The sequence below is a fragment of the Eutrigla gurnardus genome (assembly GCF_963514095.1).
Source record: "Eutrigla gurnardus genome assembly, chromosome: 1".
Lineage (NCBI taxonomy): Eukaryota > Metazoa > Chordata > Actinopteri > Perciformes > Triglidae > Eutrigla > Eutrigla gurnardus.
The window spans coordinates 21,292,965-21,306,654 of record NC_139915.1 but is presented as its reverse complement, the minus strand read 5'-3'; the positions used below and the strand labels follow the sequence as shown (position 1 = coordinate 21,306,654).

General features: G+C 42.0%; 2 protein-coding genes across 5 annotated transcripts in view; one reads left to right on the top strand and one right to left on the bottom strand.

The window, feature by feature from the left end:
- Window positions 1-407: 407 nt before the first annotated feature.
- On the bottom strand, window positions 408-5,923 carry LOC311011166 (PWWP domain-containing DNA repair factor 3A). 3 transcript variants are annotated; one of them, XM_084005959.1, is made up of 14 exons: window positions 5,706-5,923; window positions 4,824-4,962; window positions 4,417-4,724; window positions 4,060-4,300; window positions 3,710-3,856; window positions 3,536-3,606; window positions 3,097-3,173; window positions 2,727-2,787; window positions 2,558-2,633; window positions 2,357-2,407; window positions 1,747-1,988; window positions 1,174-1,395; window positions 970-1,058; window positions 408-857 (listed from the first exon to the last, which is right to left on the bottom strand). In XM_084005959.1, exons 2-14 carry the CDS (start codon window positions 4,858-4,860, stop codon window positions 758-760), a joined length of 1,722 nt encoding a protein of 573 aa, XP_083862085.1. In that variant the 5' UTR covers window positions 4,861-4,962; window positions 5,706-5,923; the 3' UTR covers window positions 408-757. The 3 variants fall into 3 exon arrangements, with proteins under 3 accessions (XP_083862085.1, XP_083862086.1, XP_083862087.1); XM_084005960.1 differs by lacking the exon at window positions 5,706-5,923 and adding an exon at window positions 5,048-5,643; XM_084005961.1 differs by lacking the exon at window positions 5,706-5,923 and adding an exon at window positions 5,140-5,643.
- Window positions 5,924-7,935: 2,012 nt separating this feature from the next.
- The window catches only part of kif26ba (kinesin family member 26Ba), a 127,016-nt gene continuing 121,261 nt past the window's right edge, over window positions 7,936-13,690 (top strand). For both annotated transcript variants that reach the window (XM_084006516.1, XM_084006515.1), the window contains exons 1-2: window positions 7,936-8,688; window positions 10,375-10,767. In XM_084006516.1, the coding sequence (XP_083862642.1) occupies window positions 8,629-8,688; window positions 10,375-10,767 (453 nt within the window). In that variant the 5' untranslated portion in view covers window positions 7,936-8,628. The remainder of the gene's footprint in view (window positions 8,689-10,374; window positions 10,768-13,690) is intronic.

Below are 13,690 nucleotides of genomic sequence, written 5' to 3'. Positions count from 1 at the left end.
GTTACCAAACACATTGTTGGTCAAATAAATATTTGCTGATATATATGTCTGTGCTTCCTAACTAGTAACAAGCATGCATTGGGCCTGTTGGGACTACCTCATGCCACCCTCCCCTACTTTTAGTACAATGCTTCTTTTGCAGTGATTAGTGGACCTCTTCAGAGTGTGATGACGACAGTGTAAGATGTTTTCTAAAAAAATATGTTTTAAACCCTAAACACCTTCAGAAGAAGGGTACAGTTTTGCCTTGCAGTCCCATAGTGGTTATGCTGTTGGGTTCACGTTTGTGTTGTAATGATGAGGATGACTTGACAGGTCCGTTTCTTTATTTGGCACTTGTACATTATTTAGTGTGTGAAAGCCTCAACTTTTGGACAACATTATTAATTTAAAAAGAAAAAAGCATGAAAAGACAGCAATTTTGTATTGTACAATAATAGCTCTAAGAGGAACTTGGCAGAATATATTTTCAGCAAACAGTTATAACAGGAGATCAGATTGTCTAACATTTGTTATCATTATTACTGTCGTCGCTTTAACATCAGCTGATGTGAGTGCCGCTTTGGAACAATTTGAAACAATTACAGATCTTAAAAAGAAACAAAAGGAGAGTTGGATTAATGTGATAAAATATGACTCCTCGTTGATTTTAAGGCACACAACTACTACTTTTTAGCTATAAACAAAACATTTTAACTAAGAAAAAAAAAAAAAAAAAAAACATAAATAGGTTTCCTGTTTTATAATACTCAGTTTTCTAACTGAGAGCGTCAGAGAAGACGACAACTGAAGTGTTCCGACGCTGTGATCGTCTCCTCATCTGCTGCTCGATCATCAAGTCAAACTCCTGTCTTTCCCTGGAATTTAAAAAGAAACAGGGGGAAAAAAGTCACTGAAATTCATATTCAGTATTTGGTGCAACATTTTTTCTTTTTAAACCATGAAAGGTCAACTCATGAAAAGGCTTGCCTGTTACTTATACATCGTCCTTTTAGGTACTTTTCTTCTGCCTTTTTCACCGGGACATTGTCCACCCCAGCTATGGCATAAATGATGGCCTGCAAAGGAGGACAAATCATAATACAACACCTGCACCACAAATGCTGAACTGCATATCAGAAAACCTAAAACAAAAAATTACACAAAGAAGCACAAATGAAAGCTTTAGCTCACCTCAGGAAGAAGCACATCCAGGACAAAGGGGACACGCTCCATGGATTTCATCTCAGCCAGGCAAGGGGAGGTGGCCACGGCCATCGTGTAGAGCCCGTTCAGGTACCAGTAGACCTGGTCCAACTGCTGGTCATCTTCCAGGTATATGTTCACCACCCGTGTCCGTCTGGCACTCCGAAAGGAGCTAAGCCATCTGGACTGCTGCTGCCCATGGATCACAGCCTGGAAGGAGAGTTAGTTATCCAGGGATGTGTGCTCCTCTTACACGCTCTATTTTAGTGCTACACACAATGCCTATTACAAGGATAATCAACATTTAGTTTGGTTTCAAATCATTAAAATCTCACAAGGGATGTTTATCTCAAGGACAGCAATGTCAAACATAAAACTAAATAGAAGCCTAAAATAAAATGATTGCTTTCAGAAATATTCACCCAAAAACAAACTAATGAAAAAGCCAGAGGGTTAATGGTACGTTATACTTGGCCTTGTAATGTTAGTCATCAACTTAATTGCTAAAGTTTAATTCGAGCATAACTACAACAGCAAGACAATCGGCACCATTGATCCTACCAGAAGGCGTCCTTCCACCATGCGCTGCTTGACAATGAAATGTACAAGCTTCTCGTTTGCACGGTTGTGGGCGGCGTGACTCCGGTCTGGCAGCAGCCTTTTTGAACTCCTGCTGAACTCCTCTTGCTGTTCACTAAGGCGGTCCTCCTTATGATCATCACACAGCACCTTCGTCACCTCTTCACTGGCGATGGCGAGTCTCTCAGAGGCTGCCTGCGGGTACTTCCTCCTGACTGGATAGCCTTAAGCAGGTAAAAACAGGCGATGAAGAACCAATGCTTGGTGCTCAAACATTGCCTAGAGAATAGCTGTGTTGCTGCTGTTTACATTCTTTCTAATGCAAATTTCATGGAAACACTGTTTTTTTGTTTAGTCTTGTTTTTCTTGTGTAGTAAATTGGCTACAACAGATTTTCTGTTCACTGCATATGACATGAAAGCTTAAAGGGGAATTTTCTATTTACAGTTCATGTGACATATTGCTACCCAACTAAAATAGCTGTATACACTTTTCTGTGTATTGTACAGTGTAGACTTTACCAAGAAAACCTTTACTTCCTTTTGAGAATTTTAAGACAGAAATATAGCAAATATTATTAAATGAAACTTACTCATGTCATGAGCAAAGTACTCAACGAAGGAGCCAGAAAATGAGCCACAGGCTAAAAAGACAACACATGATTAGCACTGCCAATAATTGAGTGGTGTCAGATTATTATTATTATTTTTGTGTACTGTATTTGTAATGCATGTTAATATCACTGTCCTTTATCTGTTGCTGCCTGCATCAACACTATATTAACAATACTTACCGATTCGTATTCTGTAGTCTGTTATGAGCTCCAGGGACCACTCAATCGCAGCATCATAGTTTTCTTTGGCTTTGCACTAAAACAAAATCAATATGAGGAACATATAGTCTACCACTCTGTCAGGACACCACTATTTTTTGTTGTTGTTGAATTTATAAACAATTCTTACCATCAGCTCATTGGCTTCTTCACAGTCAAAAGGCTTCAGGGTTTTCAAAGCCACAGTAAACCTTCAAGAACAACAAACATACTACTTAAAAAACAAAATCCTGATCATTTGAAAGTGTGCCAGCCTTTCACTCTTCATTTGTTTTGGGTTTAAATATCTTGACATGTGCAGCCCAGTTTAATCACATCACAGCTGACTATAAAGAATATCGTACTAGCACATTTAATTACACAGCTTGCTGCATGACTTTTCATCTTCTTTCATACTGATCATGTGTGATCTGCCTCGGGATCCTCACAACCAACAGGGCAATCCTATACATTTTAAAAGTGCAGGGGCCTTTACCAACAAAGCAGCGAGAGAAACCTACCCTTTCTTTTTGCGAATCAGTAGGTCATCAATGAATATGATGCTGGCCTTTTTCTGCTTTCGGTTCACACTTTTTACCTGAAGACAAAAATAGTTTGACTTTTAAACATTTTAAACCAATAAGACTTTCAGTGTTTGTCATCTGCCTAAAGTCCATGATGGAGTTTAACTGCATAGCTTTACGTAGTATAGTGTGTATTAGTGCTAAAATAACTAATCACTTTAAGTCATATGACATAATATTGATAAACCATTTTCACAATTCATCAATTCATCATTCACTGAGCAAATACTCACTAGTTCAAGCTTCTCAAATGTGAGGAACTGCTTTTTTTTTTCTATATTACAGACAAAAATCTCTTTAATACATTTTGTATTGCACTTTTATAAAAACATGTGCTGATGATAAATCCATCATATACACAGGTTTCCTTACTCACCAATGCAGGCCAGAATGGATAATTTCTCAATTTGGACCACACAAACACTCCTTCTGTAATAGACTGTGGCTCTGAAAGACAAAAACGACTAACTTTAATTAAACAGTATGCGCGCATAATCAAAATCATATCTCTTCCTTTCTTATTTATTTCAGTCACTGCAATATATCTCACTTTTGTCCACCTGCATCAAGAAACTTGGTAGCTCTTCCTCCTCACTCAGGTCCTCACTTTCCTCCTCTTCCTGGAAGGGCAAAGATGGTAGCTGTTCCTCGTGGTGACTCAGCTCTATTGAAAGGTCCGAGGACTGCAAAGACTCGTCTTTTGCCGCAGCAATAACAAAGAATTAGAGCAGATTATTTTGCTCACCTGCATTTCAAAATGTGGGCTGCTCAACAAGTTGTAGGCACTACCCGAGCAAAAATAATTCCACAGTGTACAGAACATTTCATCGTATGACCTCCTAAAATACACAACCTCTCAAAGTGCTGTGGTGACTCTGCATGCCATAAAGAAGACTCTACCTTGCACTGCTGCATCAGGATCCTCCAGCTCAAATCTTGGTCTAGGTCTTTCAGACGACTGACGAATGGCGGCCTGCAGTGTCTCCACCTTCCGAGTCCTGCCCCGTCTCAACTTTGCTGGAGGACCGTTGGTTTGCTCCTTTATCACCCTTTTCCTAACTTGTCTTGGATGGGAAGCACGACCCATCCTACATCTGTTCTGAGATTTTGATTGGGAGCATGGAGAATGTTCCTCTGAGGTCTACAACAGAATAGATACCAAAGGAGTTTGAAAAGATCACTTTAATGAACTGTGTGTGGAGGAAAAACCTGTAGGATTAAAATGCATTAACAGTATCAGTAACAATATGAGCACACCTCTAATGGAGTGATGAGGTCGTTCTGTTCTGCTCCGGGAGGGGACGTTGAGATGTTGTACAGCATGTCAGCGGAGGAGCTGTGGACTGGCGTGGAGGTCAGGCAAGGTTCCTGTGTCCGTCTCGTTCGTCCTCTGCCTCTTTTTGGAGTACTCTGTAAGAAACTCACAGTGGACGGGCCGACAACGGCAACTTCGCTGCCTGACGTGCCAGTCGCTTCCTCTGTGGCTCGAGATGAAGCGGCTTTTGAGATTGCTTTTTCTGTTGGTGTCTTTTTAGGTTCCCTTATTCTAGCTTTCTGAGCTCCACCTGAAAGTTCATTCACAGATATAGCAGACTCTCAGAAATGGTTTTATTATGCTTAGATGATTCAGAGAGTCAAATGACAAAGATTACATTTTGGGTTACCTTTCATTGTAGTACGAGTTGTCCTGGTCCTTCCCATGAGTTCATTGGATCAGGAGTAGAAGGAGTATTTGTGTTGAGGGATGACATTTAAGGGTGATTTCCTTTCCCTGAAGGACTGGTGTCTCCAGGGTTGACAGCTCTGTGGAAGCAGACAGTAGCAAGTGAGAGAGAGAAGGGGGGCTGCTGTTGAACCAGTCTACAGTCTACAACATTTGGGGCCCTACCGAGAACTACTTCCTCTTCAGAATCACGCCATGTTAGCATTGAGGCATTCATTGCGGGTGTAAATTCACGTAAATACGTTAAAGCCAAATACCTTACAAACCCGTTGCCACGGAAACTAGACGGAAGCCATATTAGTTCACTGACATTTTTGGGGGAGTTTAGAGCTATCCAAGATAAGGAACCATTCCTCAACAGCCTTCCTCGCACGCTAACTTCCGTTATTAATGGAAGAAAACGTTCAGCTCAACCTAACATCGAAGTATTTTCCAAATAAAATCCCCGCGTGTGCCAATTTGACATCTCACACCGAATTAAATGTTTTGGTAATAGACGAATTAAGGCGGTGGCCGGATAGAGACGAGATAGAGCCGACAGGTTGCTAGTAAACTGGGACATCATCCAGCTTGTTTACGTAGCTAGCATACTACATTAGTAAACAAACATTAACACACACACACACACACACACACACACACACACACACACACACACAAATCTGGAGCAATAACAGTGGCGATTGTCGGTTTAAGGCTGACGATAACGTTGATTTGGTTCTTTGTGCGCGTTGTACGTCAGTTGCAGCTAGCTTTAACGTTATTACTCAGCGTTTAAAGACAGCTATCGTTAGGTACGGTCACACGAAGACGAAGTGTTTACCTCGGGCAACACGAAATTGTGATACCGTAATCTGCAACTCCGGTTAACCACTCATCGTAAAAATGTTAAATGCAGCCTTATGTTTGGATCGTTAGCTACCAGCTTCAACAGAGACTTCCTGAATCGCCAACAATGAAAACCGACCCGCAAATAACGTCTCAAACATTTAATGCACAGATGAACTTTCTACTATTTAGTAGTAGAAGCTCGTGCTGACAGGCGGATAAATCGTGGATTAACCAGACTTGAAGATGTTTATCGCCACCTAGTGGACCGGAGTGCGAAGATTCGAATTTCTGAATATTGGTGTGAATGTTCATTGGTTCCCAACCTGGAGGTCACGCATGAAAGCTTTGAAAAACTATCTCGAAATAGTGAGAAAAACAAATACTATAATTATTATAATAATTTAATGTTCGAGTTCTTACACACCTTTTGTCCACTGCAGTTACACCCATGTTTCCTAAATGTTACACGATGCATGCTGTGTGTATGTTGTAATGCACCTGCTCTTTCCCTCAATAAACTGCCAACTGGCTTTTTTTTCTGCTGTGAAGGGACAGCAGACCCTTCACATCAGAAAAAGACCCTTATTTTTTGTTGACAGAAGATATTTATTAGTGCTGCATAATTTAACGGCACACATTTCTATAAAGATGAAATGTGATAATGGCGGTACCAAAACATGTAGCTGCCCAACATGCTTTATTCACTCAAGCTGCTGGGCGCCATTACTTTATGACAACAGTAGAGGGCACTGTGTAACCACTCATAAACTACTATATTTTACAATAGTGGTCCCTAAAACAATTCAGTGACTTTATGCACTGGTCTCCACCACTACAATCTGACATTAGAAGTTAATGCAGAAATATTACTGCTCTTATATTGATTTTAACACTCTTCCAAAAGATTATAATCCTACACTTGTACCTTTTCCTACCGAACATTTCCTTGACAAAGCTTAGGGCCTAAACTCAATTCTATGGTAGGATCAGCCAGTTGGCTCTTTTGGCTGGGATTTTGACTGGCAGAAACTATTGCAGGTTACCTTTCCAAAGGGCATGTGGCTCATGAAAAAAGAGGTTACTGCAGGTGCAAAGGATTGTTTTTTACCGTCAATGTTCAAAACTTAGAGACATCATGACACTGATTAATTGGCTCTACATTCATGTAAATTGCACCCAAGCCTCATTAGACATTCCTCTGTAACGTGTTGCTTTTCTTCTTTTATATTTACTCCACTCCCACAGGCTTTTAACATATTAATAGCCAAGATCACCCAGCCTGGATCTTAGAAATCCTGTGGCCGTGAGTCCAAAACCCATCCACTTGGACCAGATACGAAAAATTAAGTCAATATTGTAAATGTTGAAGGGGGGGGGTTAATTATACTGTTAAATTATAGTCAGTGTAGCCGAAATTGTATTTGGACTAATTAAAGGTCTATTTGCTGTTTCCTTCCTTTCTCCAATCAACAAAATACTGATGGGGAAATTGATGAAGCTTTGTTTTGTGTTGACCTCAAGCGAGGGGAATCTAGAATACAGCTAGAAATACTGCCAAAAATCCTCCCCATGATTTAGTTTGTATTGATTTTTAAGCAGGCAATTGTGTCTCTTCGAGGTCACTAAAACCCCACTTATCACTCATTCCCTGACAAAAAACTTAAATGTCCCATATTATGAAAAACACGTTTTCTCTGGTCTCTACACCTATAAACTGGTCCTCCCTGAGCCAGAATGAGGAAAACGAGCGATTCCGCTTCCCGATCTGTCCCAAGCATACGGGACCCAGCAACTTCACCTGAGCCACATAGGCGAGCCATAGCGATACATCCACCGTAAACATTGGCGCATGCTACCGCTAGCGTAAGCGGCATCGTCTCCATGGCTCTCCAAGTAGGCGTTGACAGTTGGAGCTCATTAGCATTTAAAGGTGCAGGCACAGAAACAGCCTGTTCTCAGCAGAGTTCATTTGAGCAACTTTTAGACACCTGAAATTCAGGACCACGGATGGGTTTGGGGCAATGCATATCAAATACAGTGTTGTTGGACCTCTGACAGCTGTGTGAAATTGATGAAAATCAGTATAATATGGGACCTTTAAAGACAGAATGCTATAATAATAATAGCCTAATAAAAAAAAGTCCAGTTCACACAGGCTGCAGTCTCCCTACCTCTCAGCCGAAACCTCTGGATGTACATTGGCCTGTGGATGATGCGGGGCAGGGAGGCCCCGCCCTCTTCCAGATGTGCGCCTCAGTCTGCTGCTGGCTTCAGCAGAGTGCGGAGCCTCGGGGAAGTCAACAGGAGGGTACGGATGGGAACATTAGAAACAACGAGGAACGGACTCCCTCAGCCGCGGTCTGCACCAGCCAGGTCAACGAGTCGTGACTTAATCGGTAGAACGTGAGACGGAATTTGCCCCCAGAGGAGGGAGGTGTGCGTGGGGAGGTTTCTGTTTTACCTGTCCGGGCTCAGACGAAGAGCGGATGGAGAGAGGCAGCAGCGCAGAGAGCGATGCCAGTCCGGAGTGCTGCTGAGCCTCATTCCGCTGAGAGCTGCTGACAGGGAGCGGTCTGCTCTCTAGCTCGTCGACTTGTGGCAATTCTCACTCCTTGTTCTTTTTCTTTAAGTGATACGAGCTATTTCCCCAGAGGCAACAGCCGCGGAGGAGAAAATCCAGGATTTTTAAATTTTTGAAAAAATGTTTCTTGGCGACAGAATGGGGATGTAACCGGTTTCCACATGCATCTGGAAGTGGCGTGAGAAGAGCAAACTGCAGGGGCGTGTTGATAATTGAAATCGATCCGGTGGTCTCTCTCTTTTTTTTTTTTTTTTTTTAATGTGAAACAGCAGCAGAGGTTCTTTCTCCTCTCCTCTCCTCCCCTCCCCCCACCCCCCATCCTCTCACCTCCAACATGACTTCACTGTCGGGGACCAAGGAGAGGTCTGTGAGCAGTCGGAGCAGAAAATATGGGGTAGGTCACATCTCTGTTACCTAAAGGTAAACACAAAACAAATACGTATCATCCATTCAGTGATGGGCACACTTCACCTAGCACCATCCGCCCAATTAAACAACAAAGTGTAGTTTGCTCACCTTATTTCCAGACTGACATGCACATGGAAGTCGTGAAAGCTCATTAGATGTTTGCTCATGCTGTTGATTGAATACTTTGCGAATATCACATTTCACACATCACTGCTCATGGTGTCACAACCAGTGGCTTGCCTTTCCACTGATAGATCTCCCACATCGCTTAATTATCACTGAGGACCACACAGCCAAATCAGGCATTGCACCTGTGCCAGCCGCCTACCTTCTACAGCCTAATTAGGGTTCATTTATAACATAGGGTTGGCTCCACATTATACCCACCTCTTTGCTTGGAGATGATTGAGCATTCCCACCTATCGGCCTACTCATCGCTCCCTTATTATAACCCTTGTGAGGGATTAAAGCATGCTGTAGTAGCCAACCTCTCCAGCCACCACCACATCAATGGTTGTGCTCTCTCTAACTGGCGTTACCCAGCGACAAAAGAGCTCATTTTCAACTCCTCGCGGCTCATTTGATGTCCAGTGTGGCTGTCTGAATAGAGAAAAATAACAGAGGTCTCCGCACGGGATCTGACTTAATGCTATTTAGATGGTAATAGAAGCATCCTGTATGTCGACTGCCTCAACTTGAGCTACGGTACTATAACAGTACGTATGTTTAACATTGCTTCCTGTGTGTGTGTTTTTAATTGTCTGACCATTTGATTGAATTCCTCAATGTTAGTTTAGGCTGTGTGTATCCACCCATTGATTGTCTGCCTGAGTGTGTATGAATATTGACGCCGTGAGTCAAGTAAAATAATTTCACAGCCAGAATCGTTTGCTTTTGATTCTCTCTCATTAATTCCAGATGTTTGTTAATTTGTGAGCCGATCCAACAAACAATCAATGTTTGTTAAATTCAACAAAACAGAACAGAAAGCCTATATGTAACTAGGTGGATATCGTGAACACACATCATTATTATTTCACTTAACAGACAAAATGCAAATAGCTTGACTTTTAATTTGCTGGAAGAAGTGTGCCCTCACCCCCTCCTCATTATTCGATTCTCATCCCTGTGCAACACGTGTGCACTGCGATGGGTTGGACGTTTGGAGAATTCATCCTTGCTTAATTCATATTATTGCTTTTTCTGCTATGACATGTTAAAATGGGGCTGCACGGTGGTGTAGTGGGTAGCACTGTTGCCTCAGCGAGAGAGTCCCGGGTTTGATTCCTAGTCAGGTTCAAGTTACTTCTGTGTGGAGTTTGCATGTTCTCCCCGTGTGAGCGTGGGTTCTCTCCAGGTTCTCCGGCTTCCTCCCACAGTCCAAAGACATGCAGGATGGGGATATGATAATTGATGACTCCAAATTGCACAAAGGTGTGAATGTGAGTGTGAATGGTTATCTGTCTCTACATGTCGGCCCTGCGATAGACTGGCGTCCTGTCCAGGGTGTACCCTGCCTTCGCCCAATGTCAGATGGATTGGCTACAGCCCCCCCGCGACCCTGAATACAGGATAAGCGGTAGACGATGGATGGATGGACATGTCAAAATGTCTGCCATGAGAAAAAAGGGCTATTTATCAAGTTTGCCTCTTTCAATTTTTTTTTCCGCAGATGCCCGACACTTCCCCGACCAAATCTTCCTCCTTTTTCCCGGACACGTGGTACCGCAAGACCTATGAGGAAAATACCCGCTCCGGCACACGCCCTGCCCCAGAGGGTGCCGGGTCCATGCCAAGCTCCACGGGCACCCCGTCCCCGGGCTCGGGGATCTCCTCACCAGGGTCCTTCTCTGGGTCACCGGGGACCATCTCCCCGGGGATTGGGACAGAATCGCCTGGTTCTCTGGGTGGCTCCCCAGGTTTTGGGACGGGCTCCCCGGCCTCGGGCAGTGGAAGTTCCCCTGGCAGCGAGAGAGGGATATGGTGTGAGAACTGCAATGCTAGGCTGGCTGAGCTGAAAAGACAAGCACTGAAACTGCTCATCCCTGGTCCTTACTCCAGCAAGGTAAATACTAGATACTGTGCTTTTCTTATGAATGTGTGTTTGTGAATCCTATTGCGTATGTTTTTGTGTTACCTACTTGGTCTTTAGTGGACTTCAAAAATAACATGTTCCTTTATTAACTTGGCATTTGGACAGTGACACATATTAAAATGGTTGCTCATGAAAGACCGGGCCTTTAATCATCCCCATGCTTGCTGACTTGCCGTGTAGTCAGAGTTATTGTTCTCATAAATCATAAGGATGCTGTAATTTGTCCAACCCTCATTTGACCAGCTGTGGAAACGAGCGGAGACTGATTAGCCATTGGTATTCAAGATAATTATTGTATCTGAAGCTGTAAATCAATTACCGACAGAGTGCTAAAACCAAAAATAATAGATGACGATGACAAGACTTTAGATTTCTGTCTTGGAGATTTCCAGTTCACCTGATCGATTGTCTCACCAGAATCGATGAACTCACTTTGTGCTATATTGTTTTTTTCCTTTTGAGGCAATTAACATGATTGATTACGGAAAGACATTGACCACTTAGAGCAGATATTAACTCATCGTGATAGATTGCAGTCTTTTTTCTAATTTTCTTTGACAGGTGATATTTTTTTTCCTTTGGGTAATCAATGCAATCAATTTTAATTCCATTGGTATAGTGATTCTTAGCCGGCAGATCATGAGCCCCAGAGTGGTGTTTGACTTACGATATGGTATCACATCACATACTATACATACTATACAATCATCATGTGTCATTTTATTTTTTCACTTGCAACATACTGAACAGCCAGCCGACACTGAATAGATGCTTCATGTATGTTGTGCTTGGGTCAGATAAACATTATGATCCTAATTATTCCATTGGTTTGGCTGGTAGAAAATTAATGGTTTATATTAGACAGCATGAAAAAAAAACACATATTGAAAGTCCTCCTTGCAGGGCTTTTGCCTCTACAATGTTTAAACATGTTGCCTTCTGCTGGAGTTAATAGGTAACAAATAAGCATGTATTATGCACCATGGGGAGCCAGACCTGCAGTGGGACAGAGAGACCTCCTCTACAGCCAGTAAAGCAGAGACGGTGGTGGAAACAGTGGGCTCCCTCTCATAAGTTCAAGAACATGACAGTTGGAAGTTGTTAGGAACAGGGGAGTTAATCGCAACTGTTGGTGGGCAGACCACTAATTAAACTGTTATTTGTGAGGTTGGGGTTAGTTCAGTCTGATTAAAGCTTCCCCATTGTGGTTAACTTAAGTGCAGTGTGGGATAAGCACAAGGGCATAATTTACAGTTTTGTAAAAGATCTGCATATAAAATAGAGTTGAGTATGTGTGTAACAGCTGCAGATAGCTGAATGAACATGAACCTAGTGCACAAAACAGTTGTGCAGGATAAAAACAGTTAAATAATAATAAACTGAATCTGTATAGCACCTTTAAAAACAAACATTTACAAAGTGCTTATACAGACAACGCAAAAGCACATACATATCTATACACATACACCTATATACACATCTTTAACCCTCTGAGACCCATTGTAGCGTATACGCTACAAAGATCATGTTGTCTTCAGAGCGTCATAACTCCGTAATGGTTTGCGCTAGAAACATGCGTTTTTTCCCTCTTAAACTAGAGAAACGGGGCTAAACAACGGTACCCTGCTTGCCCATGTGAGCGATTTATTTCTGACAACAAATGCGTAAAGTAGTAAAATATGTGACTAGATGTCTCCTCGTCTCCGTGGCGCATTTCTCCGTTTTGTTTATGTATATCGATCAACTTCTCATCCGCCATCTTGCTAGTGACGTATGGAGTTATGTTTATGCATCGGACATTCGTATTGGCTCCCGTAGCGGCTTTTACAGCCAATCGAAAAGCCTGATTTACGCTTGGTCGTGAGTTGTTGTGTTTGCCCAAACGGGAGGAGTTCAAATCAGAGAAAAGGCCGGTCAAAGAGTTATTGTAGTGATAGACAAAGTTAAAAACATAAATGGCACAGAAGAAGTACACTTTATACACACATTTAGGGCAGGGAGAGGAAAGGACCATTCCTGGCAAAAAAAACAACAACAAAAAACGCCCATAGACACTACCCAAAAGAATATCCATAGACAAAAGCAGCTAGAAGCTTCAAATAACTTCTAGCATAATCCAAACAAGTGTGTTCAACTTTCTATGTTGAGCTTTTCTTTCGTTATAATGGTTTGCAGTGCTTTTTTATGTAAGTAATGTATGTGTATGTAAAAATTAAATGTGCGTTTTTTATTATTTTTAATTTATGGTTTAAAATCCCCTATTGTAGTGTATATAAGTATTTATTGAGTGATACACACAGTTAGCTGAGGTTGTGCTGATTCTGGGGATGTGTATAACTTGATGATACTGTAAAAAATGATTTTATAGGGTAATACACAAAAGTATGACAAGACGGTGGGACGGTAGAGCAGCATGGACGTGTAAGACAGGAGCTCCCGCATGCCAACATAATAAACTCTGCTAAAACTCGAGATACACGACGACAAACTTTGAAATTGAGAATATGAGCAGAGTGCCAACAAGAATAAAGAATAAAAAGAACCCGGACACCCAAGGTAAAGGAAAAAATCGATCGATTAACGAGAGCGAGCTAATACCTGAAGCTAGCATGGCCTTTCAAATTCAAGCCCTGCAAAACGAAATGAAGACGGACTTGAAAACATTCAAAGACGAAATTACAGCACAAATGAGAAACAAACTGACAGAACTTAAGGGAGACATTGATCAAAACTTTGCAAAAATAACCACGGATATCGGTGAATATGACGAGAAGTTATGCGCTGCTCTGACACGCACAGAAGAACTCGAGTCGTGGAGTCATGAAGCAAACGGTGCACTGCAGGACATAATGCAAGAGCAGAAAAAGATAATGGACAAGCTAGACAACTTAGA

What these genes read in the sequence shown, in the direction of transcription:
- LOC311011166 (XM_084005959.1), bottom strand. Translation starts at nt 4,860, where the DNA reads ATGGGAAGGACCAGGACAACTCGTACTACAATGAAAG. An exon ending in ACCTCATCACTCCATTAGAG is followed by an intron (nt 4,301 to 4,416) that starts GTGTGCTCATAT and finishes ATTCTGTTGTAG; the next exon opens with ACCTCAGAGGAACATTCTCC. An exon ending in TGGTGGAAGGACGCCTTCTG is followed by an intron (nt 1,396 to 1,746) that starts GTAGGATCAATG and finishes CTCTCCTTCCAG; the next exon opens with GCTGTGATCCATGGGCAGCA.